Genomic DNA, 26,919 nt, shown 5'->3' on the forward strand with positions numbered 1-26,919 from the left:
TGAGTCAAGTCCAGTGTACAGAGACATCTGACAAAGCATATTTGATTGTAATGTTCTGGAAGATCATAATGTTATCTCTGCTTCCCTTTTGGAAGGCATTTTTTTGTTGTTGTTGTTTGTTTGAGAATCCAAAACTACATGGAGCACTGCTTAAAGCTTCAATCAGATATTATACAACTTGTATTGTTATTGTGGTTTCAGCCAGCAAACAGCTAAGAACAATGCAGTCATTCAATCACTCCCCCCTCCCAGTGGGACCAGAGGGAGAATCGGGGAAAAAAAACACAACAAAATGGAATTCATGGATAGAGACAAAAAAAAAAAACAAAAACCAACAATCAACCAAAGTAACAAACAGAAATCAAAAAACAAGCAAAAAAACCAACCAACTAAGACTGAAAAGTGAGAGAAAAAGAAAATAATAATTGTAATGATAATGTCATGGATATTTATGAGACGACTGATCCCCAGCCAGTCCCCAAGCAGCAGCTGCCCACCCATGAACTCCCCATAGCTTTTAAAATTTTTTTTGCATGATGTTTTACTGTATGGAATAGCCCTTCGGCCACTTCAGGTCAGCTGTCCTGGTTGTCCTACCCAGCTCCTTGTACCCCTCAGCCCCTTCTCTGGCAGGACAGTATGAGAAGCTGAAATGTCCCTGGCTCTGCTCAGCAACAACTCAGCAGCACTGCTGTGTTATCACCACTGTTTTTTCTCCAAAGCACTAAATATAAAAGCCAAAAGGTGGCATCATACCAGACACTATGAAGAAAAAATCAACTCCATCCCAGCTGAAACCAGGACAGTTGCTCACTACGTAAATTATAATGCATTATTCAACTAAACTTTCTTAGGTTCATGAATGCTGGCATCTTCTAAGTTTATGAAAATTGATTCCTAGACGTAGCTCTGAGAAGTGGAGTTGGGAGGTAGGAGAATGAGCCACGATTGTTGAGAAGTGGGGAATGGTTTTGAGTTGGTTGCCATGTATAGTAAGTCGCTTAGTTTCATCCCTGTGGTTGTCATAAGATTATCTGGTATGCTGCTTCAAATTTTTATTTTGTACTGAAAAATAAATGTATTTGGGGGTTTGTCTGTCACAGAGGGTGTTGATTGTGGTGGCTATGCAGATGTTCGTGTTTATTGTTCAGATACTGTCAAGATAATGTTTGTGATAAATGGATTCCTGAGGCTGGCTTGAGATGAAAACGTTTGAAGGCTCACGTGGCTGGGAAAATATTTCAAAGTAGAAATATCTACCACTACAGTTTCCCATGGTAGGAGAATAAGTGACAAATATACATGTAGAACGTGTGATTAGGTGACATCTGAATAGCTCAATTCAAAGCTGTACTCCTTCTCAGCAGTGCATCATTACCAAGGCAAAGCAGAAGGGCATTTGGGCTTGCACAACATTTTTGTTGCTGCTGGTTTTTGTGTTTGTTTGTTTGTTTGTTTGTTTGTTTCTGTTGTCTTTAATATCGTGGCTTTGTAATTATTCTAGTTCTATTGTATCTAAACTGGGCTATGTGTTCTCACTTGTAAAATAGGATCTGCTCAGTGTGGAGACATAACTTTAATGATCTGTTTCCTTGCTTATTTTTATTTCTATTTATTAATTGGATGAGAAGAACAGTCCATATAGCCAACTACTGTGTCTAAAAAGGCTTTGATCAGGTGCCTAGAAGGATAATGAAAATGGAGCAGTAGTTTGTAATAATTTCCTTATAGTAATGTCTTGCATAGGAACTTCCTCTGCAATTCCTATGCAATAGAACAGAGGTTCTATTTAGTAATTAGCATTTTTGTGCATGTAATCTGCAGTAGATTTCTCTTCCATAAACTTGTCCAGAGATCCAAATAAGGTTTTCATACTTAAAATGTACTTTGGCGTGCTGATGCATGTCTGTTATTCACTAATCATGTTATATTTTCTTTGACATTCATATGTTAGTTGAAGATGTGTAATTAATGAGATACAATTTTTAAGCCCAAATTTATTGCCCTTAACCTGAAGGGTGTTTCAGTGGTGTGGACCATCTGCTCCTATCTAGTTCTAGGGAAGCTAGAAAAATTTAGTTTTTGTGTCATCAGTGTATCTTTCCAACCTACATAAAGGAGTGCCATTTTCTTCTGCTGTTGAATAGGGGAGAGTGCAGGGTAGAGGACAGAATAACTGATCAGGAGCTGCTACTATAAAAATGGATGGTATGAGAGGTAGAAATGGGGAGTAAGACATCATCCAACAAGGCAGCAGAGGGATTAGTCAGGCCAAAGTTTGACTGGTCATGAGGGAAGGGGAGATGTGTGTATGGCCACAGAGAAAGATAGGCAGGTGATGAAGAACAGGCAGCATGGATATCCAAGGGAAGATTCCTTTTGACTGATCCAGTTGCCTTCATTAATGAAATGTCTGCCTTAGTGAATGAGGAGAAAGCAGTGGAAAAGTGGGCTGGATTAGTAGGTTGCAAGTTGTTAAAAAGCTTCAGCCCTTCAGGTTGACATGGTGATGGTCAAAATTTTTTAATTAACTTGTTAAAAAAAACACTTTTTCTCAGGAGATGACATTGCAGTTGGTGTTGTCCTGGAAAGCAGAATGAATGTAGCTTCAGCAAATTCTCAAATGACATCAAAACTAAAGGAGCTGCATGATGCATCTTCAGAGCTAGCTTTGCTTTCAGAAGGGGATTTGGTTAAATGACTTCAAGAGACCCCATTCATCTTGTATTGCTCAGATTTGCAGCCTTTGTAGAGAAGGTAGGGGGAGTATAGACACCATTATTAAGAAAATCAGATGAAATTTACTGTAAAATATTTTGTAAAAATGCATGATTTGGTAAAATATTGTTTAAACATTGTCAGAATGGCCAAGTAATTCAGAATAAAATGGATACTTTATTCTGGAAGTATTCTGACTTTATTGTCTCTTTGTTCTCTTCTGTGAATATAAGCCAAGCTAGTTCTGAAATGTGTAGTGACTAAGAATAATGGGCATGTGACTGTTTGTGCCAAAAAAAAATATGTTTTTTTGCCATGTGCCAAACAGAAATTAGTATCTTTGTTTTGCTTATATTTCAATTACTGAGAAGAGTAACTTGCAGTTCTTTTTAATTCTGTTCTTCAGAGAACATTGTATCTTCTCTGCGAAACCTTCACACTTTGTCAGAACAGACAGAAACTGGGTAGTGCATGCAGAAATCACCTGTGTGGGGAGGAAGCTAACATTTACACAGACAAGAAATGGTTTTGTGATCACAGTGTCTCCTTAGAAAATGGGCTAAAATGGAACATTAATGTCAGCTTCAGAAAGATGAGAGTAGGTTGGAGGAATGTGTGTTTTGCTGATGCTTCTATTAGTTCAGACAGGTAGTGCTGTCCCTTCACAGCTACACTGAGCAACCTTTGCTGGCACATACTGAAGTGTCCTGGTGTAAGCTTGTTGGCAAACAAAGCTCATTAGTGCCACACTTTTAAGGTATGAAAAAGCTTATTCTGATAGCTTAATTTGTATGTGGGGAGGTTACTGAAAATGAAAAAGGATTCTTGGAGCAGATAGTTCAGTGTGACAAATGGTTCTGGGCATGCACTGTTGACATGTCAGGGTAGAAACGATGATAGAGATGCAGTGGACGAAAACTGGAGCTGTGCTGTACAGGGAATGAGGAATGCAAATCTGTTCAGTCCAGCATAGTTTGGACTGATAATCTACTCTGTGAATAAGAGCTATGCATCTAGCTACATGGCAGCAGCAATCTTCTCTTAATGCTCTTCAGCATTTATGTCTGGAAAGATTTGAGTAGCAGAGGTTCCCAGCATGGCCAAGTATCACTGTATGCATCTCTGCTAGTTGTAGCATTGATGATAACACACATGAGCATCCATTGGTCTGGTGGCTCTGACTACCCTCAGGAAGCACATCCCCAGAGGCAGTGTGCAATCAGTGCAGAAGGCCTCAAACAACAGTGGCAAAAGGGCAGCACAGATACTGTGGCATGTCTGCACAGCTACTCCAGGCTCACAGGATGTCAGTGAAGTCTGCTGCACAGAGGAAACAAGTGCAAAAATATGATTCTAGGTGATGACTGCCTGCTAAATTCTACAGCAAATCTTAGGTAGTAGGAGTAGGTGAAAAAAAGATGACTGCAACTGCACTGACAACCTCATCTCAGAGGACATAGCTTTTACTGGTGTGTGGTATTTGCTGTAATTAAGAGAAATATTTAGCTTTCTTTCCTAATTTGGCATAGTCTGCAAAAGGTCAAAAATGTTTTATTATTATGTTTTATTAAAAAAAATAATAAATCAGTGCTCCAAACCTCTGTTGCTCATGAAATGTTTTACAATCCTGTCTTATAATCTTGAATATTCCTCTCTGGATGATGAAAATATTTAAAGTTTCAGATTTAATGATACATATCTGAGACTGGTAAGGAATATGCAGAAAGCTCCGAGGTGACCTGATAGCGACCTTTCAGTATCTACTGCAGAACTATAGGAAAGAAGGGGACAGACTCTTTAGCAGGGTCTGTGGGGAAATGGCTTCAGGCTCAAAGAGGGTAGATTTAGGTTGGATATAAGGAAGAAATCTTTTAAAGTGAGGGTGGTGAGGCACTGGAACATGTTGCCAGAGATGTGGTTGATAACCTGTCCACAGGGAGACTTTGAAGGCAGGGCTGGATCAGCCCCTGGGCAACCTGATCTAGCTATGCATGTCCCTGTTCATTGCAGGGAAGTTGGACTAGATGGCCTTTAAAGGTCCCTCCCAACTCTAAAGATTCTATGATCTGTGATTTAGAAGGAAGTGTCCTAGAAGTGGATTTAGCTGACCAATACATTATCGGTAATGTTTCTGGATTTTAAACGGATAACAGACCAGCAAGAGATAAATGATATGTTGCACTTGCTTGATTGTGAAGAATGAGATATTTCTTTGGCAAATGTATTATTTGGTTTTGTAAATCTACTATTTGACTCTGAGCACTGAATTGTTGTGCAGTCGGTATGTACACATGGCAGTCTGATCTGAGTGACAGCAAGCAGACTTTTAAAGACAGTGTTTTACTTGGAATAAATTCAGCTTTAAGAAAATTGTGTCTATATATATATATAGCAAACAAAAACAAAACTAAAGTTGCTAAGTTACAGCAAAATATTTATCCACTATTTAGAAAATGAAAGCCATGTAAGCAATGAAGTAAGGGAGAGCGTATACTGTATAGAGCCATTGCTGTACACCATGAGGACGTGCATAGTCCAGCAGTCACCACAGCTATCCTGTTCTAGCACTGAGGTTCTCTAATACTATTTATTTAGTCTCCTCACAGGAAAATCTCTTGAGCAATTCTCTAAAAATGATCACTCTCCACCTGTGCTCTAAAAGACAGGTAATGTTCTTGTTTGTGCAGACAGTCACTGGAAAGAGAGACAAGGATAAGAGAAAGGGAAATGGAATGAGAATCGCTGTTGATAACTGGCTATTTGCCTTGCAGGCTTATTCTCATCGTGAATATAAGATTAAGCTCACTAGCAGCCAGGAGTATGGCACAGGCATTTTGTAGCTCTGGAAGGAGAGGATAACGGTAGGCTCAGACTCAGGTTCTGTGTCCTGCCTGTGACTCACAGGGACAGCGCGTGTGTCTTTCCAGTGGCTGACTCCTGAAATAAAGCCCTTCCCACCAACAAGGTTGGTCTGGGATGAAGACTTGCTGGCTCGAGAGCTTGGCAGCAGTGGGCTGCCTTAGTGTTGGTGTTTATAAGGCCCCTGTGGAAAGAGGTCAGTAACTGTGGTAGGTTGACCAGTACCTTGCACAGCTGAGCCAGGAGACCCTATCGGTGAGATTCTGTAACAGAGATCCTCGGCCTGAGATTCTGCTGTAGTTGGAGGACTTGAGAAGGTAGAAGTCAAGGGCCTGGTGTTTAGATCATCACAGAATTGTAGCGGTTGGAAGGGACCTCCAGAGATCATCGAGTCCAACCCCCCTGCCAAAGCAGGTTCCCTACACCAGGTCGCACAGGTAGGCATCCAGGCAGGTCTTGAGCATCTCCAGAGAAGGAGACTCCACGACCTCCCTGGGCAGCCTGTTCCAGTGCTCCGTCACCTCACTGTAAAGAAGTTCTTGCGCACATTTGTGCGCAGTTCCTATGCTGCAGTTTCCGGCCGTTTCTACAGCTCATCATTTCTACAGCTGACATTCAAGGCAGAGTGAAAGCGTACGAAACAACATCTGAAAAAAAAAAAATCAACAATGAAACAGCCATGTAAAGCACATTTTGTAGATGGCAGTAGAGCTGAGGCTGCGTACTTGCTACATGGATTCTTAGGTTGGGTCCTCCCTACCCCTTGTTGTCTGTAGCCTGTATGTAATCTGGCTCTAATTGCAGTCATCACCTTCTGCTATTTTTCTAAAATATCCGTATAATCTGAGGAGGGGTAATTTTACACTGTAGGTTGGGAGTAGATAAGCAGCAGAACTCTTGGTTCCGTTAAGGCTTGTTGATGCTCAGGCAAATCCCAGTTCTGGGTACGAGGACCTGCAACCAGCAGTTATTTCTTTGCTGTATTTCCAGAACTGCCACAAGGTGGCAATGGCTCCGATGTTATTCTTCCCTGCCAGCTCTGGGATTGCTGTATTTGCGGGGAGCAGGGTCAGCTGCTGGCTGTGGCCGTAAGGCAGCATCTGGGGCATGGAGCAGGGAGGCTGCTGGTACCCTTAGTTTTGAACGATAAAATTTCTTGAGTGATGCTTATGTTGTGACGTGGGTTTTTGCTGGCTGTTGTTGGCTGCAAATGTTCAAGGCGCTACTGAGTTGCTCAGCGTGCCAGGATAGAAGGATAGAAAGGATAGAAGATGCCTTGAGCCTAGCTCCTCTGAAGCTACAATTTTCCTTTCTCTTTCTTTTTTCTTTTTTTTCAAATAAAAGAAAAAGTTCTACTGCTCCAAATCCATATATGCTTGAGTTTTCTTTTAAAATATTGTAGTTATTATTTAATGAATTGAACCATGTTGCAATGGAACAATTCCCTGAACTGCTAGATGTTTAAAATGCAGCATCTTACAAAAAATAGAATTAAACCCCACGTTTGTAAGTTCCATTTACTGAATTTGTTAAAGGCATAAGGGGAGATGAAACAGGATTGCCTCTAGGTTTTCATACTCCAGTTTCACATTAGAAGGAATAAAGCATCTAAAACAAATCTTTAAGATAATGCTTTAGGAGGAATGTGCTGGGGATATGTAACACATTGTTGAGGTGTTAAATGCAAGGTGAGAATTTTTTAATATTTAATTGCATGCGACTGTTGTGATACATTTGCATTACTCTGGTCATTATGAAAAGCGAAACTATTCCTGCAACTTGAACAAAAAACACTCTTAATTAAATAGTTCTGAGAAGTCTGTTCTAGCTTTTACGTTAATTTTCTTTGATATTCTCCTATGTTTATCAGATCTGTGAAGTAAAAAAATAAATGTAAGCGTTTGTAAAAGGCAAATTGGATGGAGGGAAATATATATACTTTTTTTCTGTTGCGTGACTGCAATAATGAAAAAGCAAATTTTAGGTTGGTTAATCTTTTTTTCCCTTGAAGTTGACTTTATTAATCTTCAGTCATTCTATGGAATGCAATCAAACCTGATATTCTGAGATGCTGGAATTTAGTTATACATTCTCCCATGAAGCAGCAGGAGCTATTTATGAAGTATCAAACAGAGTTATGACAACAGATTTCATATCACTGAGAAAGAAAAATCCAAATGAAGCATACAAAACTGAAGCAGGTTGATGGGATGTGACAGAATTAGTGAGATTTCACGCCATTCTTCAGGTGATCATCTGAATTCAGTTTTATATTTGGGGGGAGGTGGTAATGTTAAAATATTTTTAAAACTTTGCTGTTTGTGGCTCTTTCTATTAGGATCAAAATGTGGGCGTGGAGGCACTGTAAGATGTAGAGAAGTACTTGTGAGGGGCAGAATGCAGTGGTCAGCTACATGTGGGTACTGTACAGAGGAGAGGGCACAGATACAGTGGAGAAGTTCTGGAATAGAAGGATGCTATGTGGTCTTTATGTGAGCTCTTATAGGAGACAATGCAGAACAGAATTACTGTCCTTAAGTTTAGGCACTTCTGATGGTACCCTAGTTACGTATGGTATCCTTGATGTCCTCATTTCTCATCTGTTGTTGACCAAGTGGGCAACTAAATAGGATGGTGACGTGTTGGCACAGGCTGCCAGGAGAAGCTGTGGATGCCTCATCCTGGAGGTGTTCAAGGCCAGGATGGATGGGGCCTTGGGCAGCCTGAGCTGGGGGATGGCAATCTGCACGTGGCAGGGAGGTTAGAAGTAGATGGTCTTTAAAGTCCTCTCCTACCTAAGCCTTTCTGTGATTTCTGTGACTTCAGAATAACTCAGACATGGGATGGTTGAGCTGCTTGGCTGTGTCCGTTGGTTGAGGTGCCCTCTGCAGACACTTGTTATTCTCCATATGCAATTATGTGATTCTCAATTAGACTTCTCTTTCTTCCTGCATTTCATCTATTACTTCCACTGTTAGTTTGTTTTCTAGAGACATTTGGCTGCTGATTGACTTATGCTTATGTATACATTAAAAATGACCACCAGCAACAAAAGGAGCATAATTCACTGTGTGGTCAATGTTCTGTCAGATGTGAAAACAGAGGACCAATAGGCTGCAGTGGGCTGTGATAACTTATTTTGTCCTGGCATCTCTGCATATGACAGTACTGGGGACATGTAAAATGTCGTTGCCCAGTCGAGTTAGAGAGCTCTCACAGTTTCTTGTAGCATCAGTGTAGTTCTCAGAATCGTTCTCCTTATTGTGTTCAACATACATCTTATATACCATTCACCTACAAGCCAGGAATTCCTGTCCCTCTAATCAGTTGATTGGTCTAGCTTCTCCCAAAACACAGTGATAAAGGATGAAAGGTTTCTTAAGTGTGATAAGATTAACAATGCATACAAAAAGAACCTCCTGTTTACTCTTAGAGCAAACGGATACCATTTGCTCTCTGTCTTACACTCCAGACTCCCAAGGTTTCACACTGATAGGGTCTATCAAGGAGTCTGATAAACTCTTTGCTGACTCACGGTTACATCTTCCCCCACAGTAAAATGTACTGCTTCTTAGTGCAACATACAGTTTTTCATATTTTTTCCACTGGAATTAATATTACTTTTAGTTTTGCAGAAGAGCTTTGTTCCTTACTGTTCAGATTTCACACTAAGATATCAGTAATTTAAGAAACATAAAATGACTCTCAAATGCCACTCAAATCATAGAATTTCTCACTACCTGAAGTAATGAATATGAAAGCCATATATAAATATTTTAAAGGCATTCCAGTTTGCTGAACTATGATGGTTAGAAATGAGAAAGCCAGAATTAAATTTATATTTCGTTGCCTTATTCATAATGTTTTTGTTTGATATGCGGGTAATAGACAAGCAAATCACCTAAAGAATGAAGTCTGCGAGCAGGAAAACACATTTCCATAATTGCTTTGGCAGGAAGCCCGCGTGCTCTCGCTGCGGAGCGGTGGATGCTCCGCAGGACGGAGGAGCTGCGCGCTCTGCAGGGCGCACCGTCTGCACGAAGGTCGGCTCTTCTCAGCTCCCCTGTGACAGCAAGCGTGTGTTTACCTTTGAGCACAGAGCTCCAAACGTCCTTAATGATTTGTGTGCGCTGGTAGCTCAGCTTGTCTAGTCTTTAGCAGGTGAGAGAAGAATAGGGGAGCTGAATAAAAGGGATCTGCGTATCTGGCAATAACGTTTGATTTCCACTGCAGCTGTTAATTTGTGGTGCAGGTTCTGCACAAGGAATGGAGGTCTCAGATGGGTGTGTAGGTGCATTTGTTGTTTACATGTGGACACAAAACCTATGCTTCTCTGACATTGATTTTGGTAGCAGTGGTGCATGCTGGCAGGCTGTCAGTGCTGGCCTGCTGCTCTGGAGAGGAACTCTTCCAAGCCACAGCAGCTTCTGCTGACGTTTGCTTATCTCAAGTGGAGGCCTTTTCTTGTGTGGAGGTTTCCTGGGGCTTGTTCTGTGCTACTAATCATTACACTAAGATGGTGAACAGAACTATCTATTTTTAATGTTCAGATTCTTTTTTCAAATGCATCATTTCTGGCTTTGCTTTGCTACTGCCTACATTTCACCATTTTTCAAAGGATTCCTCATATCATTTACATGATATCTATACGATCGTCTTCTGTGAAAATAAGAAAGCTTTTGCATTTGATTTGGAGACAGTTTTCAAATAGAAGCACATGAGCTGGAGTGCATGATGTAAGATGAAAATCCTCCTTTGTTATGAAGGATGTAAAGGTTGTTCAAGGTAGGAGCATTAGGAAGATAGCAGTAATTTTTTTAATCCCTTAACAATACTTTAGCTTAAATGGCTTCAAAGTGGCTAGACTAGATATCTGAAAGCATGAAATCACCATACATTGTGCAGGTGCCAAAAAGTTCCAATGTAAGAATCACTGATGTAGTTGAGGTAATGCTATTTGTTGCAGGTTAGCCATTACAGATAGAGCTTTCTGCTCTCGGAAAAAAGAAATCTGGCTATACGCTTATTTTAACTAGGCAAAAAACGGGAAAGATGAATAAGCTTTTCTCCCAGTTGTGCTTGAGTTTTTGTAATGCTGAAGTTCAGAAATTAGGAAACAAAGGCTTTACATTAATGTTTAAATTCTGAGAAAGCAAAACAACTAGCTTTAATTGTTGCCCGGTTTTATTAGTATATGTTAGTAGGAGTCCACTTTGGTGTGACGTTTTCACTTCACACAAATTTGATGAGGAGAGAAATATCATACTGAATACTTCAGGAGTTGAAATAGCCTTGTAAGAAGCTTGTCTGGCTCCCAGAAGTACTTTGAGATTTTGATTTTTCCCATAACACTAAACTCTAATAAAACAGGTTGTTTGCAAGGCTTAGGCTTGTAATGTTCTCCATTAAGAATCTGCTTTCAAATGCACTCTGCTTTGATGTGAAATCTACTGAAAGAAATTCAGTGTCTGTCTGGGAGACTCATGGCTGCTATTGTCAGGTTGTTTGACCTTCTTCATGGTGGTGTAGCATCAATGGCCTAAAGTCCATGCACTGCAGATTCAGCATCTTTATTCAATTTTCTTCAGTGAGCATACTTGTTAAATGTGAAGATGGTAGTGCTTGGACAACAAATGGAAGCTACTGTAATGCTGCATGTCTTATTTCGAGACTGAACTCAATTTGTAATCATTCTTCTCCTCTCTTTCTTCCATAGCTCAATAAGCAGCAGCTACAGACACTGAAAGAACGTTTCCAGGCCTTTCTGAATGGGGAGACACAAATCGTAGCAGATGAAGCGTTCTGTAATGCTGTGCGAAGTTACTATGAGGTAAGTTGTATGCTTTATTTTACTCTGCTCTTTAAGAAGTTCATAGGATTTCTTTTAATGGAGATTTAAGAGAAGGAATTTTAGGTTTTGAAAGCTGTGAGCTTGCACACATTCTAGAAGCAGCCTCCTACTCCAGCTTTGTCATTTAGTAAGTGGAAATCCACTGCGTTGGAAAGGAGATAAATTGAAATGGAAAATATCCACTTGTTTTGAAGAAGGGGGAAAAGAAAAAGACAAAATGAAAAACTCCTGGTGCTAAAAATCTTTCTGGCAGCATTTGACACAACTCAGCACTGCTACTTTTATCTCCATATGTCTAAGTTACCTCTTTTAATCAGAGATTCAGTTGTAAGTTACCATCTTGAGAAATGTGTCCTCTGATTTCTAGTTACTGTGCAGGATTTTTGGAGAGGAGCTGCTGTTCTCTTCCCAAAGCAGCAAAGCTTTCCACGTGACTGGGCCACCTCTCACCTTCTGCTGTAGCTTCCTGGGGACGTTCTGTGGCTGCCTCCATCAGTGTAGATCTTCAAATGTGCTTTTAATTGCACAAGGCATAGATCCTTTTCCAGACCAAGAGGACACTTCTCTGTTCTTTTTGCAAATTCAGCAGCATGTGGTTAGAGAATATAAATTCTCTAACCTGCTGTTAGCAAAGGGTACAGTGAATTCATTTCTAATGCAGCTTAAACTTGTTCAACAAATCACAAGGGCTGTGTGTTAAACTTGTGTTTGTCTAAGAGTCTTTTTCCCTATTTCACTCTACCACACCTTCTTCAAATTTCTTAGCTTTTTCATATATTGTTCATCCTCGTTCTTTGTCAGCTATTCTTTGCTATTGAGTGAAAATTTTCTTCAGGGAAAAAAAACTATAACTGGTGTTCTAGCTTGCCTTTACCTCTATGAAATTATGTTGCACAGAAAAAGAAGAGGTAAAAAGGGTCAAAAGGGCGCTCTGTCACGCAGAAATGTGAGAATTCAGCATGGGTTTCTCCAAGTCACAGACTGATCAGTACTGTGGCAGTTAGAGTAAGTGAAATATCAGAAGTGCGCTTGTGAAAGGATGGGAATGACTGGGTTACAAGTTGGTGGGTGAAGGACAAAAATATGCACGTTCATGAGGTTGTACATAGGGGTGCAAGAACAGCGTAGGAATCTTTAGAAGATAGTCCTTTTTTCTCTATAACTGATGCAGAAGTTAAGACTGGGAGGAAGAACAGTTTGGAAGATGCTGCAGAGCAACACTGAGCTAATTTGCTGCCCAGCAACAGGCTGTAGAGGAGTGGGATATTTCAAGATACTAAACATGCAGTAGAATTGAAAAGGATGTAATATTTATTTTCTTTCTTTAAAGAAGCTGTGTGAGAAGCTTGATGTGTTAGAGAAATTAACCTTTGTTTTGAAAAGGATGTGACAGTGAATAAAGATTTTAAATTCTTAAACAGTAATTGTACAGTTAAATTCATTTGCATCTGTTAATGAAATTATTAATGAAATTATATCTTTTTAGTTAAAAGCTTTACTTAATAATCCAAGGTCCCTCTATAAATTGGAAGACAAATTTTTAAAGTTATTTTAGCTGTTCACCAGTTTTTATTCTATGTGCAAATGTTCTAGATATCTGGTTTTAAACAGAGGCTTCCAAGGATCTTGGCATTACTATCAAGGCTGCAATGACAGTAGGACTGTCTCTGGGCTGATGGGATCTTGATCGACTATTAGTGCACCGTAAATGATGTGCCAGCCATAACTAAGTGCACTCCACTTGCTTTATTTTTTCCAGATACTGGAAACAATTTCCAGTTCTGCAAATTGAGATGGCATTTGCAAGTAATTTTTAGTTCATTTTCAAGTTAGGAGTGAATACTTACATTGGATTTAATGAGCACTGTGAAGGCAGAATCAACTGACCAGGAGATGTAATTCAATCTACTGCTGTTCTTCAGTGTTCTTTAATCAACTCTTGTGCATCTGACCACGTATTATCATTTATTTGTTTCTTGTGCCCTTTTCATTTGCTTCACTATCCTGTCATTGAAAATATTAAGCTCTACCACTTCTTTGTGAACTTACCTTATGCTATACTCTAATGCTTCCTCATCGGTATGTCTTCCACATGTGGTCCAGCACATCTCCTGTTTGGGCACACATTTTTAGTAATTTGAATGGGGACATACTACTTATCAGCTTTAACATTAATTTCCTTATACTGTAGCTGCTGAGTTACAGTTTAATTTTATCTTACATGAGAGGAAACAAATACGTGGTCTGCACAGTAATTATTTTACTCTGAAAATGATTAATTTCCCTTTAATCTTACACAATAGTCATGGTTTGAAACTTATTACTAGCCAGGCTAGTCTCATTACTGCAGGTAGTTTTCCGCACCCAATTTTTTATCTTTAAATATGAAAGAGAAGGTTTGATTTGGGTTTATGACATAAGTCCCATATTATTAGTTTCAGCTGTTTGAAATCTTTATAACTGTTTTCAATTACAGATTTTGTTCAGAATTTTTCATCTTTTAGAATCTAGAAGAAAGTCTCTAGGATTTAGGAACTTACTGTAGCTCAGTCTTTGATTTATTTCTAGCAATACTTGCTGATAGAGCTTGTTTATTATTAATACCAATTTCTCTGTGTCGTAAGAGAGTCAGGATTGTGTTGGAAGTGTCATACTCCTGTGTAAGAAATACCTGGGGAGGTTGACACTGGTCAGTGTTGTGTCTTTGCTAATGTTTATATGGGTTTTAAGACTTTCTGTTAATATCTTGGGATTATTTTCCATTTATTGTAGAATTCAGATGGGAAAACAATTGAAAGAAAAAGTTGTGTCAGTTTTTCTTTGATCCTCTGAAAATGCTTTTTTTCCTGTTCTGTGCAATTACTGTCCCCTAGCCCTACACCACATTTTCTGAGGTCTCTGAAATTCAGTGTATATACATACCATTTAGATATTTCCTCTTCCCCTCTGTTTTTGTTTGTTGTTGTTTTTTTTTTTTTTATGAAAAGATAAATAAATGTTTACAATTGCATTTCTGTAATCATTCAGAATTAAACAGTTGATGATGACTGTGTGTGTGTTTGTGTGTGTGTGTGTGTGTAAAATTCCACTGCAGACATTAAGCCAGATTCTAATCTGCAGAACATTGGATGTTGGTGATGCTTTCTGGATAAAGAGAAAAATTCAATCGTATGATTATTTATTATAAGTTATTATATTGGACACACTGCTAAGTGTAAAATTGACAGAGGAATTTATGAAATAAAATGTTTATTTGCATATTTCAATCCTGTTTGTTGTACATATATATATACATATACATGTGTACGTATATATACATATATTCTTTCATATTCTTGTATGTTCTTTTGTGGAGACTGGAAAATGCTTTTGAGTAGAGCTCTAAGGTTTGTTCACCACCTAAGACATAACCTAAAATGAATACATACCTATTACACTTATGGTTTTGATTCTTCAGTCTTGAGCATATGCAGTCTTAGGTATGAACAGTGTAGAGCAGAGCACTGTGATGAGCATTTGAAATAATGACAGCTTGTTCAATATTATAATGATCGCACACTCTGAGGTTATCAACTCTCTGCTTAAAGCATTTTGCAGCTGCATAAAGTTGTATTTACTGGTGTTTTTCCTGTTTTTCTTGCTTCTTCATTTTAAGTATGTGGTTCTAACTCGTAATTACTGCATGCTGGTTAAATCTCAATGTTAAAAGCAGGATCTGTAGCAGTTGGCACTGAGAGTTTTTAATAATTTAAAATCAGACCTAGTTTGACTGTACATATTAGCCTATGATATGGAGATCATACTTAATTTTTAGTTCAACTCAGGTGTTGAAGTCCTTGGCAGTTTAAACTCTTGCCTGCTGCAATCTGACAATAGGGAAGTACTGAGGTGTGGCCAATAGAGACACATGAGACAGGAGGTCAGTGTGTGATCTCAGCTACTGGGTCTGCATTTCCTGGAGGGGGCTTGGGATGGATTTAAAAAAAAAAAAAAATGTGGCATATAAGTAGAAAAGCAACCAAGATCACCAAGAACAGAGGTTCCAAGTTACAACTTTCTAAGTGAGAAGAGAGACTGTTTCATTCACTCCATAGAAGAGGGACTGGATGACACCTTTCAGCTTCTGCAGTAGGTAGAGCAAGCATCCTTTGAAAACCTTTATCTTCTGGTTCAAAATACTGAAGGGCCAGCAGAGGCTTTTGAGGTCTGCAAGAGATGAACAGGGCTGCTGGAGGCAAAAAGCACCTTCTTGCCCTTCAGAAAGGACTCTCCATGTGGTAAGCAGCAGTCACTGATGTGGTAACCAAACAAAGGCAAAATGCTCTAACTTCAACCTTGAGTGTGATCAGCTGGGCTGTTAAGGAGTTTGTAAGATCTGTAGAGACAAGGAGTGAAAGAAAATTATGTATAATATTATTGCCGATGTCTGCCAGTGCAGATACGCCTACCTAGCATCACTGATTCCTTATTTTGATCAAAACTATGCAGACTTTTACAGGAATCATGAAAATACCTTTCTTCCCTGAATGCAGAATGGTTGTTTGGCCAATAATGGAAGTATGTGGTAGCATCACAAAAGCATCATTCTTGGCACTTACCCTTAGAAAAGGATGAATTTTGTTTTGGACCTTTTTGAAATTCTTTTTATTATTACAACATTTGGATGTTGAGTTAGTCTGGAATAAAAATGAGTATTTCTGTAAAGACAGGAGTGAAGGAGTGATGCCATTTCTGTCAATAATCATGGAATAAAATGTAAAGATTTTTGTAGTTATGTCAAAGAAGGGAGGGACAAAAGTATCTCAGTGGTGAAAATGCAGCAAGGCAGTAGCTTCCTGGACTAAGTGATGTTTTGGCTGCCTTTATGGCTTGATTTTAATGTCATCTATTTTAGGTACATGGTTTTTATTCAAGGCAGCAAAAGGCATGATCCTGATGAAGATGACCCTAAAAGAACTAAACAGCATCAAAACATGGTACACACAAAATAGATAGTAATTAAATGTTATAATGTTCTGTTTTGATGTTAGCAAGGCAAAATAATGGAATCAGTAGATCAAACATGTATTTAAATACATTAAGATAAAATTACAGAAGCCTAATGGATTTCAGCTGATTTATGCTTTCATTTTGTTTTTCGTGAAAGCCATAATTAGCGTACATAACTATACTGAGGGATATGGGCTTTTTGCTTTCTTTAGATCCTTTTCAAAAACCTGAGCGTTAGAGCAGTTTGAAGCCATGGCTGTAACAGTCCCCTTTGCAGAAGTGGTCTCCGCAATATGTTTCCTTACATTAACTCTGAGATGATCTGGTGTTTGGCTTTGTGAGGGAGCCTTTCAGCAACAAATGTGTACAGTTGCACTCACCAGCATTTGTACATTTGTTTCTTTTCAGTTGTCTTCAGACTTTGACAAGCTTCAGCATAACATTGGTGTGGGGCTGTTATTTTGAGGTCTGTCATAGGGCATTTCTTTGAAAAGCTTTAGTAAAATGTTTTTAGGCCACCTCCAAGAGAGACACACAGAAGATTTATCTTAATGAAGGTCACGCACTTCACTGAAGAAACTCCAGTGCCTCCAACGTTTTGGATCAGTAGCCTCAATTTGGCATGTAATGGAGGTTGCAGCCTAATTATGTTCCTCGGAGAAGTGAAGGGGAGATAAGGCATGATGAATTCAAACTTGCTTTACATAATCTAACCCACTCTGGGCTGAGGAGAGTTAGCTGGATTGCAGCTCCATGGTGCGTGGCCTCCCCTCAGGGCCTGCTGTTATGTTGTTCGTGTGTAGAAAGTGCGTCAGCGATGGAATCCTCTCATTTCTTGCTTTACAAGCAACTACATCTGTTTTCTTTGTCTTCCTAAAGAATAAGTACCCCTTTTTCATTTCCACCCCCATGACTTCAGAGGAGCAAAGGATTTTGCGGTGCATCTACACAGAATGTAATTGTCAACTGTTGAGGCTGTCTGTTTCAATCTCTTTAGACACTGGTATTTGTGGATAATCATTGATAATTTGACTGAGGATGTCATGCAGTTTTCATATCAGCATTACAAATGTAATTACAGCAGATCTTTCTCTCAAACTTCTAAATGAGGTCGTTGAGGGAGGGAGAGCAGTGTTTTAATTGCACCTGTCTTAGCTCTGCAAGCGGTGTGTGCAGATAGGAATAGAGGAAGAAACGGCTCATTGAATGTGAATTAAAATATCCCAGTAACTACTCTTATTGTTTGCTTTCTTGACTGCTGTTGTTAAAGGGCAATATGGAATATCTTGTGTACTCAACACTGCAGAAGTAATTAGTGTTGGGTGAGGTACAACTCTACTATAGGGAGCAGCTCCTGACATTATTTACTTGTTTAACAGACACACACAATTTACCTAATAATCTGAACAAAACAGTTAGAACACCAAGAATGGCTCAAACTGTTACACAACAGTGAATTTGTTCACCATTGCTTAATTATTTTTTCTCCTAATCCTATTGCTGTTTTTCTGTGTCTCAAAGGAAACAAAAACTTACCTAGGCTTCAGTTTTGCAGTTGGCAGGAAGATGCACTGAGACAGGTTGTACACATTTTTGTTGTTGATGCTTTGTGAACTGAACACAAGCAGTTTTTCTGGTAGGCTGATACCTGGTATTACAGGTGACAATGTAACATCAGTGCTTCAGAAATCTGAAAGTGATGCTCAAATATTCTTTTTTTTTTTTCAATATATAAATCATTATATTGAAGGATTTCTATTTCTTTCATTAGATATGCAAATGATGACAACTCTTAATCTTTTTAAGTTATCTTCCCCTCTCTCTTTTCAGTGGTATTTAAAAATTAGACCAGGTCTAAGCATGGGCCCTCCAGGCCCTGTAGAAGGGAAAAGACTTCTGCAAAGTATTTCATTATGAAGTTATGTTAATACCAGTGAACTTTCCTTTGTGCCTTCATTTTGTCATCTCTGTTTTGTGCTCCCATTGGAGCACATTTTAGGGTCTCTCAAGAATAACAGAGAGCAACCAGATACTTTTTCAGCAGTCAGATATTTGATGTGCTCTGTGACTTGCTGCCTTTCTCCATGACCAGAGGAAGCATGCAGTTTAATATCAGTAGTACACTGCAAGACTCTGAATAGAATGTAAGTGAAAATTCTGATAGGATACCTACAGACTCTTATCAGCCAAAGTCTGTCCAATCAGTGTCTCTTTCCCTTTTCCCCAACTCTGTAGGCACTGGAATTTTCTCACATCATTTCTTTAGGTTTCCAGTTTTGATGAGAGTTTCACTGTAGAAAGCTGCCATAATAATATTTTTCTAATTAACCATTCTACTGGATAAGCAACTAGTAGCTGAAATATTTCTTCACCTTAAAAAAGGCAAAACAAACAACCCATGTGTGAAGAAATAATAAAGGAGAAAACCTCCTGTTTTCCTGTATCAATGTGTAGAATTTTTAGGACTCAGATTTACTTTGAATATTATTTCATTTATTCTTAGATTTCTAGGTGGTGGGGGAAAAAAAAAAAAGTCATTTGGGTGTTTCGATAGAACTCTCTGTTACCATTTTACTTTGTGACAGAAAGCTTTACCTTTATAGATGTGTGACTTGTCAAAATCTCTTAAACTTCCAAGTAGTATCTTGGAAAAGTGGCATTTTCTGCTTATTGGCAAATTAAGAATCTCTGAGTAAACCAATCTGGAGGAAACAGGGCAGAAAGGGATGAAAAAGGTCAGCAAATGAATGGCTAAAATTTAGAAGGCAGTAAATGAGAAGTGATCACACTGATCTCCCTCAACTGCGTTTAATTTCTATTCTGTTACTAATTACAAAGAAAAGCAGCAAATTCTTACATCTCAAGAATTGTGAAGGCAAGAAATGAACAGCGATGCATATATTTACCTAGTGATTATTTTCAGATTTTGATTGGTCTACATTTCCCACCACAGAGTATTGCTGAGAGGTCAAAGCAGAAAATAGGATTCTTAAGCTTTTTATTTACAGAAGTAAGCTTTGTAGTGCCATAGAGATAGCTTTTTCTATTTTATAATGTCTCATAAAGCTTTTACTCCTCTCAGAGCAAGAAAGATGTTTCTTCGAAGTTCAATCCAGCCATAAAGTTGTTAACCACCTAAGATTCTCACTCAACAAGAAACAACATTATCTTAAATGGAGCATGTGGGAAGAAATAGATTACCAGGTCTGTTCCAGTTAGTAATTACCTGCACAGAGCACAGCCTAGTGAACAGTAACTGCCTCTTTAAGGAAACTTGTTTCCTTTCCATTTGGCCCAGAACATTTCCCCTGATTTCTTAGTTTATTTTTTCTTATTAACTTTAGCTCATTGCTGAGCTTGCTGTTTTTCCTTTGTGTTAAGACTATTGTGTGCCTACTTAGCAGAATAAAAATGTAGAGCAAATTACATTTTCTTGGTCTGTAGTAAATAATTTGACATCAGGCATTTATTATGATCCCTGATTGGACCTTTCTCTTTTCCTGTTTCTATATGATGCTTCCAGACCACAGCCCCATATCCTGGTGTAGTTCTGGTTGCACCATTAGTTTAACTGATTAATATGTTTGTTATATTGGTTAACATGTCTTAATAATTAATACATTTAATTCCTTGCAAGTTACATCAAAGCAAGTGATTGGCAGAAAAAAGCATGGGCAGGGGAGGCCCACATGATAGTTTCCTCACATGTTCAAGTCAGTTTCAATCATCAGGGACTCATGGGGCCTCCTCTGCTTGGCCCTCTTTCCATCACTGCTAACAACATAACGTGATTGAACAGTTTTTCAGGTGTAGCTTTCAACAAGATCCAGAATCCATTCATTTCTTTGTACTTACTGTAATGGACTGGTTCTTAGTTGCAATCTATCCATTCCTTCTCTGCTTATGTTGGGAGGGAATTACGAACCTGCAGAAGTGATCCTAAAATAGCAACTGTTTTTGGCTTCTGTGTAGTGGCATCTTGTCCTAACGCCTTTCCTTTTCAACTGTGTAAAGACCAAACAGGGTGGTCCTTTGGGCCCAGTAACTGACATAACTTGTGCAGCTGGAAAAGAAAGTTCTTTCTGAAATACAGGTTTTGATCTGAGAGTTGCAGCAGGAATCATTGATTAATTGAAAATGATCCTTGTTGCCGTGTTCCAACTCGTCTTCTGACTGTGCTTCAGACACGCAACAAATCCAACTGAGAAAATTAAACAAGGGAGAAGAAAGAAGTGTTGCTTTCCATTTAGTTCCATCATTTTCTCAGCATGCATGAGTTGATGAGTCCTGTGTGCCTTGGTCCTGGCAGGGGAATCAGAGGGAAACCAGTGTACGTGTGTCTTGAGGTGTACTGGGAACCCACAGATCCACCAGGATACTGCAGCTCACCATGACGTTTCTAGCTCTGTTTTCCTCTTGGACTACTGAGCCCATCTGGGAAGTAAGCTAAAGCTTTCATCTTTCAGCATGAAAGAGATCTACCTTAGTAAGTACTGCTTCAGAGAGTCAATCTCTGCTGCTGATGAACGAGTAAAGAAGGACTTTCCCCCCTACTTCTTTGAGCATGTGTGAGTCACTTCTTAACTTCATTTTTATTTTAGTCCAGAGAAAGGTCAAAAAGAGTAGACTGGCTCCCTGCTTGCCAGGTTTTAATTCTCATTTCCATGACTGTAACACTGAAATTAAAGACAAACTTCAGACAACTATTTGTACCTAATCAGAAATATACTCCTTTGTCTCTCTGGGTGTGATGTGCATCAATAACAACACCAGCATCTTTACATCTTCTTCATATTAGTAATGCTCAATTTACTCTGTAGCTCATCTCACGGTATGATTTATTTTTTTTTTAAATGCAAGGACTGCTCTATCAAATTGTTCTGTCTGAAGAATTTTCAAATGCAGAGCTTCATCACTGAAACATGTTTCTTTTCATTTGATACCAACCTATTTTGTTGACAAGTGATGTCTTAGATGAGGTACCAGAAAGCTCACTGTTTACATATGTCATCTGAAAGAATATCAAAATCCAGACTGTAGCTGCAAATTCCATCTTTTATCTTCAGCTTCCTCCTCGGTATAATGCCACTGTTGGGAATTTCTTTTCACTTGAAACTTAAGAAACCGTTCTGACTTCAGAAGAGCTCCTGACAGTGCTGTCATACTGGTCTTAGCTGACACTAGTGCTAAATTTTCAAACTAAGACTGAAAGGAAAGGAGAGCCAAGACCATACGAAGCAACCAAGAAAAGATGAATAAGATGTCCATCTTCATTCAGAAGACAAGTCATCACTTCTGCGTGAGTAGAGCATTTATTGCTGCTGGAGGATTGAGTTTAAAACACATAGGATTCATGGCAGTGGCTGTTGACACAGATATGAATAGATATAAATTTCCTTCTCGTGGATACCTCTGAAAGAAGTGCTGAGACGTCACTCCAGAGTCTCTGTGAGAAGTCCTGATGCCTCATTTCTGGCATTAAACAAGGATAGGGGCTTACATCTAGAGGATGAAGTCGGAACAAGCACATGGCCTTTTTTTCCTTGGTAATATCACAATGAAAGGGTCTCAGAGCTGCAGGCAGGCTGCCCTCCTTCTGCTATGCCAGCGTGATCATCTTGACCCAACAAATGTGTGGCTGGCATCTAACTGCTCCTCTGAGTCTGGGAAGAAGAGACTGAATTGTCTGTTAGTGTTACCAGGCAGACTGATGATGCCTGGGTCAGACTTTTTACCCAAAAAATGGCAGCAAGAGAGGAAAAATGCATGTAAGTGTTGTCACAGCTGTTTTAAGACAGCCTGTTGAAAAAAGATAAGAGTCCTTTGAATAGGAGCCACAGAGAAATTTCCAGGCAGTTCAGGGAAGATATTTTAACTCTTCCTCATTGTGAAATGCAGTTACTTTTCGTTCTGTTATTAATTCTGAAAAGAGTAAATTGTATATATCACAGAATCAGATTGATTACTGTGGGTGTTTTCGAGCTCAGGATTGTTTTATGGCTCTCAAACTGAAGATGCACAATTTCATTTAGTCCTCTCTCTTGACTTTTAAAATATGAAGACTCCTGCCAACTCTAGGTTTCCCAATAATTCTTCAGATATGACCTCCTCTATTGGAGGAGAAGGTATATCTTCTGTCCTCAGCTGAAGACAGAAGACAAGGGCTGTTTCCAAAACTTGTTCAAATTCAGTTACAAATCTGAGTAAGTGATCCTGGACATCTGAAAGATAGGTATGTAAATGTGAAAAGGGACTGGAATAACTTCATGTGTCAAAAAATGAGACACATGGAAAAAAAAAATACATGAGCCTGTTGTATTCCAAGTTTATGAGCCCCTATCTAATGCTTTTTAAAAGTAGTAATGACAGTAATTGACAGTGGCAGAGGAGTCTGGAAAGAGATGGTTGCCTAGGCTGAGGGCTGTGTTCAGTGTAAGCAGTAAGGAGAAATTCTCATTAGTGTTAAGGAAAAAAGAAGTTTTAATCAATTTCATAGCATGTGTGGAGAATAAAGATAAAGTAACTATTAATAATGCATACAGCATGCTTAGTTTTTGGAGATTATCCTAATTTGCTTATTAGCCTCAATTATCATAGAAGTTGTTGAGCTGATGCAGTTAAACTGTCAGAAAAGGTATGGATAAACAGCAGTGAGGGCAAGTTAACAGCTTTCAGTGAAGACAACTTCCCTTTTCCACACAACAGGCTATGACAAAGGAATTGATGATTTAAAAAAAAGTCCACTTGTCCTGTCAAAATAATGGTGTAGCCAGCCTGATGACAGCCCCTGAGATGGAATTTAATTTGTTACATTCAACACCAAAAGCATTCTCTGCACAGAACAAGTATCAGAGAGATCTCATTTGTCTGCCATGTGTTCATACGCCGCTGCTTTGAGGAAACGCTCAGAACTTTAGTGTGGAGCATTCTTGTATTTTAATATACCAGTATATCAATGGAATCATAGGATTGATAGGAAAATACATATATTGGAAATGTATGTAAATAGTAGATAGTGATAGGACAAGGGGAAATTGTTTTAAACTACAAGAGGGGAGATTTAAATTAGATGTCGGGGAAATCTTTCACTAAGAGAGTGGTAAGGCAATGGCACAGGCTGCTGGAGAAGTTGTGGATGTCCCATCCCTGGAGGTGTTCACGGTCAGGTTGGATGGGGCCCTGGGAGCCTGACCTAGTGCTTAATTTAGTAGCTGACAAACCTGTCTGTGGTGAGGGGGGGTTGGAATTAGATGATCTCTGAGATCACTTCCAACCCAAGCCATTCTATGGTTTAAAGTAGTGAGGTGGTTGGTTTTTTTTTTAGCTCAGTCTTTGTTATTTCTTTAAAATGTATTTATGTATCCACCTTTAAAGTATTTTTAGAAACAGGAATCAGAGATCCTGTGGCAGATGTAATTCTGAGTGAATGTGGTTGGAGAGAGAAGCCTGCTCCAGTGATTTGGAAGAAGTGCACATTGTGCTTAAACTGTTCTTTTTCCATGCTTTATCAGTACAGTAACTGATCGGGAATTATTGTGGAACAAGGTAAAGTGGGTCTTTAATATACAGAAGCTTTAAAACGGAGGTCTGGAAAAGTCACAGTGTCTGTTCTGAAAATGACTGATGAAATGTTCTTGGCACGCTGGGAGTAATTCCACTTGGAGGTGGTGGTATGACATGAAGTGGTGTGGCTGTTTCCTGGCTGCTGGCTGGTGGGCAGGGTGGCTGTGGCCAGGCAATGGTGTAAAATGCACTCATGAAGGACAGCTACAAGAAGGGCTGGAGAAGTCTAGATTTCAGCACATACACAGCCAGCTAACAAGACCATCAAGACTCAGTACATTAGAGCCTATAGAAATCTATTTGTTTGTGATTATTAAGTTGGGGAAACTGCTGAGATTCTCAGTGCTTTCATCCGGGTTCACAAGGCAATGGCATTTCCTTTACTTAGAGTTAGGTTTGAAATTTTGGGGGCTCTTGAATACTAATCAGGTACAGTGTTTGGAAAAGCATGACTTCAGATGGGGTTTTCTAGTATTCCTCTGTTCAGTGGGAGGGCAATAACTGACCTCATCAAATTCCCCATATGGCAGTAGCTGCGGGAGTTTTCTGTGGTTATTTCTAGTTCGTTAGTGACACCGTTCCTCCTGGGAGGGGAGGACTGATTCATACTCCACAACACTCTACAGTGTTAAAAATCCACCATTCAGGAGGCAGATGGAGGTCTGCCAGGAGCCCTCTAGAGTCACTTTTGGTTGTATTTGTCTCTTCTGCCATTCACCTCCAGCAGCCGTGCTTCTGCTGAGTATGCTTCACTCTGCTTCAGCTGCAGTAGAAGCAGCAATAAATCCTGCTCTGAGGGCAACCAGGTGCTCTCTGTGTCCAATGCTGCTGGATAGGCCACTTGTTTCCTAGCTTCTCTGAGAGTTCTGCAGTGTGTGAGGTGCCTGGGGCTGCTCTGCAGGTCCCCTGTGTCTGTTAACAGCGTGTTGAGGAGAGCTTCTGGGGGAGGAGCAGGCCAGGGCAGTGCTGGCTTTACCACTCAGGTGTTAGGGAGGTGTAGGGGCTGAAAGAATGAGGTAAGGTATCTGGTCTCAAGGAAAAGGTGTACAAAAAAAAAAAAAAACAACACCCAAACCCACAAACAAAAAACCCACATCAAAACAAAAATAAAGCTATATATACATACTTTGTGAGAGCAGTAATGGGAGCAGCAATCTACAAAATAAGGACTGCAGCACAATCAGCTTCACAGTTAGGAGAATTCATCTCATGCTGGTCACTGATTTGAGTTTGAGCATAGGGTAAATTGACTTCTTAATTTTCATTAATTTCTTAATTTCAAAGAAGGAAGTAATTATCATGGAAAAATTACCAGTTTTTGGTTGAAGATGTCATGGAGCTGTTTTTGAAATACCATGAACTCTTTAAAGGTTTCTCTCTGCAGTCCTCTTTCATACAGGATAGACTTCAGAAGTGAAGAAACTCTTCCTGGGTCATGTAAAAATAGCATTTAAAGAGCAGGATTTCCATAGCAGCATTCAGAAGCTGGTCCTGCCTGTTGAGCTGGCTCTGTGCCACGTGCTGGGAGCATATCAGTATGTTCCTGAAGAAAATGTTGCGAGGAGGAGGAGGAGGCTTGTTAAGAATTAGCAAAACTTTCAGCTGACAGAGAGCTGTATGAAAAAGACGGTCTTCACCCAAACCAAAAAAGATCTGGGTTGCTGATACCTAAAATTAGAAAAAAGGTTGTACTAGTGTTTCAAAATTAAATCACAGTAGGAAGGAAACACTTTGCAAGAATACATTCTGTAAGTTCAATTGTAATGTTATGGCTTATAAACAGGAATAGGGAAAAAAAAACAAACTGCAAAAATCAGTTACGAAATAATAAATCTAAACAAATCTCAGTTAAGCTGAGCATGTGAAGCTGAAAATAATTTCCAGTAAGTTCAGCTGTAAAATCTAAGTGTGCGTTTTTGCAAATGCTCCCTGTAGTCAGTGGAGGGTGACAGACACCTTCAGGAAGGTGCAACACATTTTCAGATGACAGGAACCAAAGCGGGTCTGTAAAGAGCAAGAGATAACTCTACAGAAGCAAGACTGCTCAAGAAAGAAAACAAGATCATCATTATTTTCTGCAACAGTAATTGCTGTCTACTGTTTTAGTTGTTCCATTTCCAGAAAGGATATGACAGAACTAAAAGACTCATAATAAAGGGCATCACATATAATATATATGTATATTATCTCTATTTTTATTTTTATTATATATCTTAAGTGGTTCACAGATGTTAAGGACTCTTCAGCAAAGCTGCTGGAGTAAATGCAACAGCTCTTGCAGTTCCTGAAGTGCTTCTTGAAGCTAAAGCTGGTAAATTTCACTGGTTGGGAGAGAGAAAATTAGGATCTGTTTAATACAAATTGATTACTCACAGACCGTGATTTGCAAATATGGTAGGTGAAAGCAATCATATTAAGGAGAAAGGAAAGGCTGCAATTAAGCTGATTATGTGAGTAAAACAGCAAGAAGTGGTAACAGTCAGTATTGCTGAAACCATATGAAGTGTAGGAGATGATTGGTAAGAAAAGTATTCATCGAAAGCGGAAAAAAATGCTATAGCTACCAAGGCAAAGATGCACACTCTTTGTGTTTGATTTAGCACTTTAAATAGCTCATACAATTCAAAAGGGAGAAAATGAGTGCCATAGGTTAAAATGCCAGTTAACTTCTTATAAATTTTATTAAACCAATTTTAATCTACCAAAATGAGACACAGCTTTTTGATATACATATTTTTCTTTTTAACAAGAAGATAAAATTGGATTATCAGAATGCTAGTGCGATAGTAATTAACTGTGGCTCTTCGGGCAAACTGGAGCCTTTAAGGTCAGAATAGACTGGTAACTCCCATGACTTATGATTTATAAGCTAGATTTCCTTTGAATCATTATGTGGTAACTGAGTAAGGTTCTTTGCCCAGAAGGTCAGGTATTTATTT

General features: G+C 39.1%; 1 protein-coding gene across 9 annotated transcripts in view; it reads left to right on the top strand.

The window, feature by feature from the left end:
- CADPS2 (calcium dependent secretion activator 2) overlaps positions 1-26,919 on the top strand; it is a 302,854-nt gene that overhangs the window by 51,360 nt on the left and 224,575 nt on the right. For all 9 annotated transcript variants that reach the window (XM_042815716.1, XM_042815717.1, XM_042815718.1 and 6 more), the window contains exon 2: positions 11,294-11,407. In XM_042815716.1, coding sequence (XP_042671650.1) covers positions 11,294-11,407 — 114 coding nt within the window. The remainder of the gene's footprint in view (positions 1-11,293; positions 11,408-26,919) is intronic.

This window comes from Centrocercus urophasianus, unplaced genomic scaffold (assembly GCF_019232065.1).
Source record: "Centrocercus urophasianus isolate 14NV4802_14NV808 unplaced genomic scaffold, USGS_Curo_1.0 seq_15, whole genome shotgun sequence".
Classification (NCBI taxonomy): domain Eukaryota; kingdom Metazoa; phylum Chordata; class Aves; order Galliformes; family Phasianidae; genus Centrocercus; species Centrocercus urophasianus.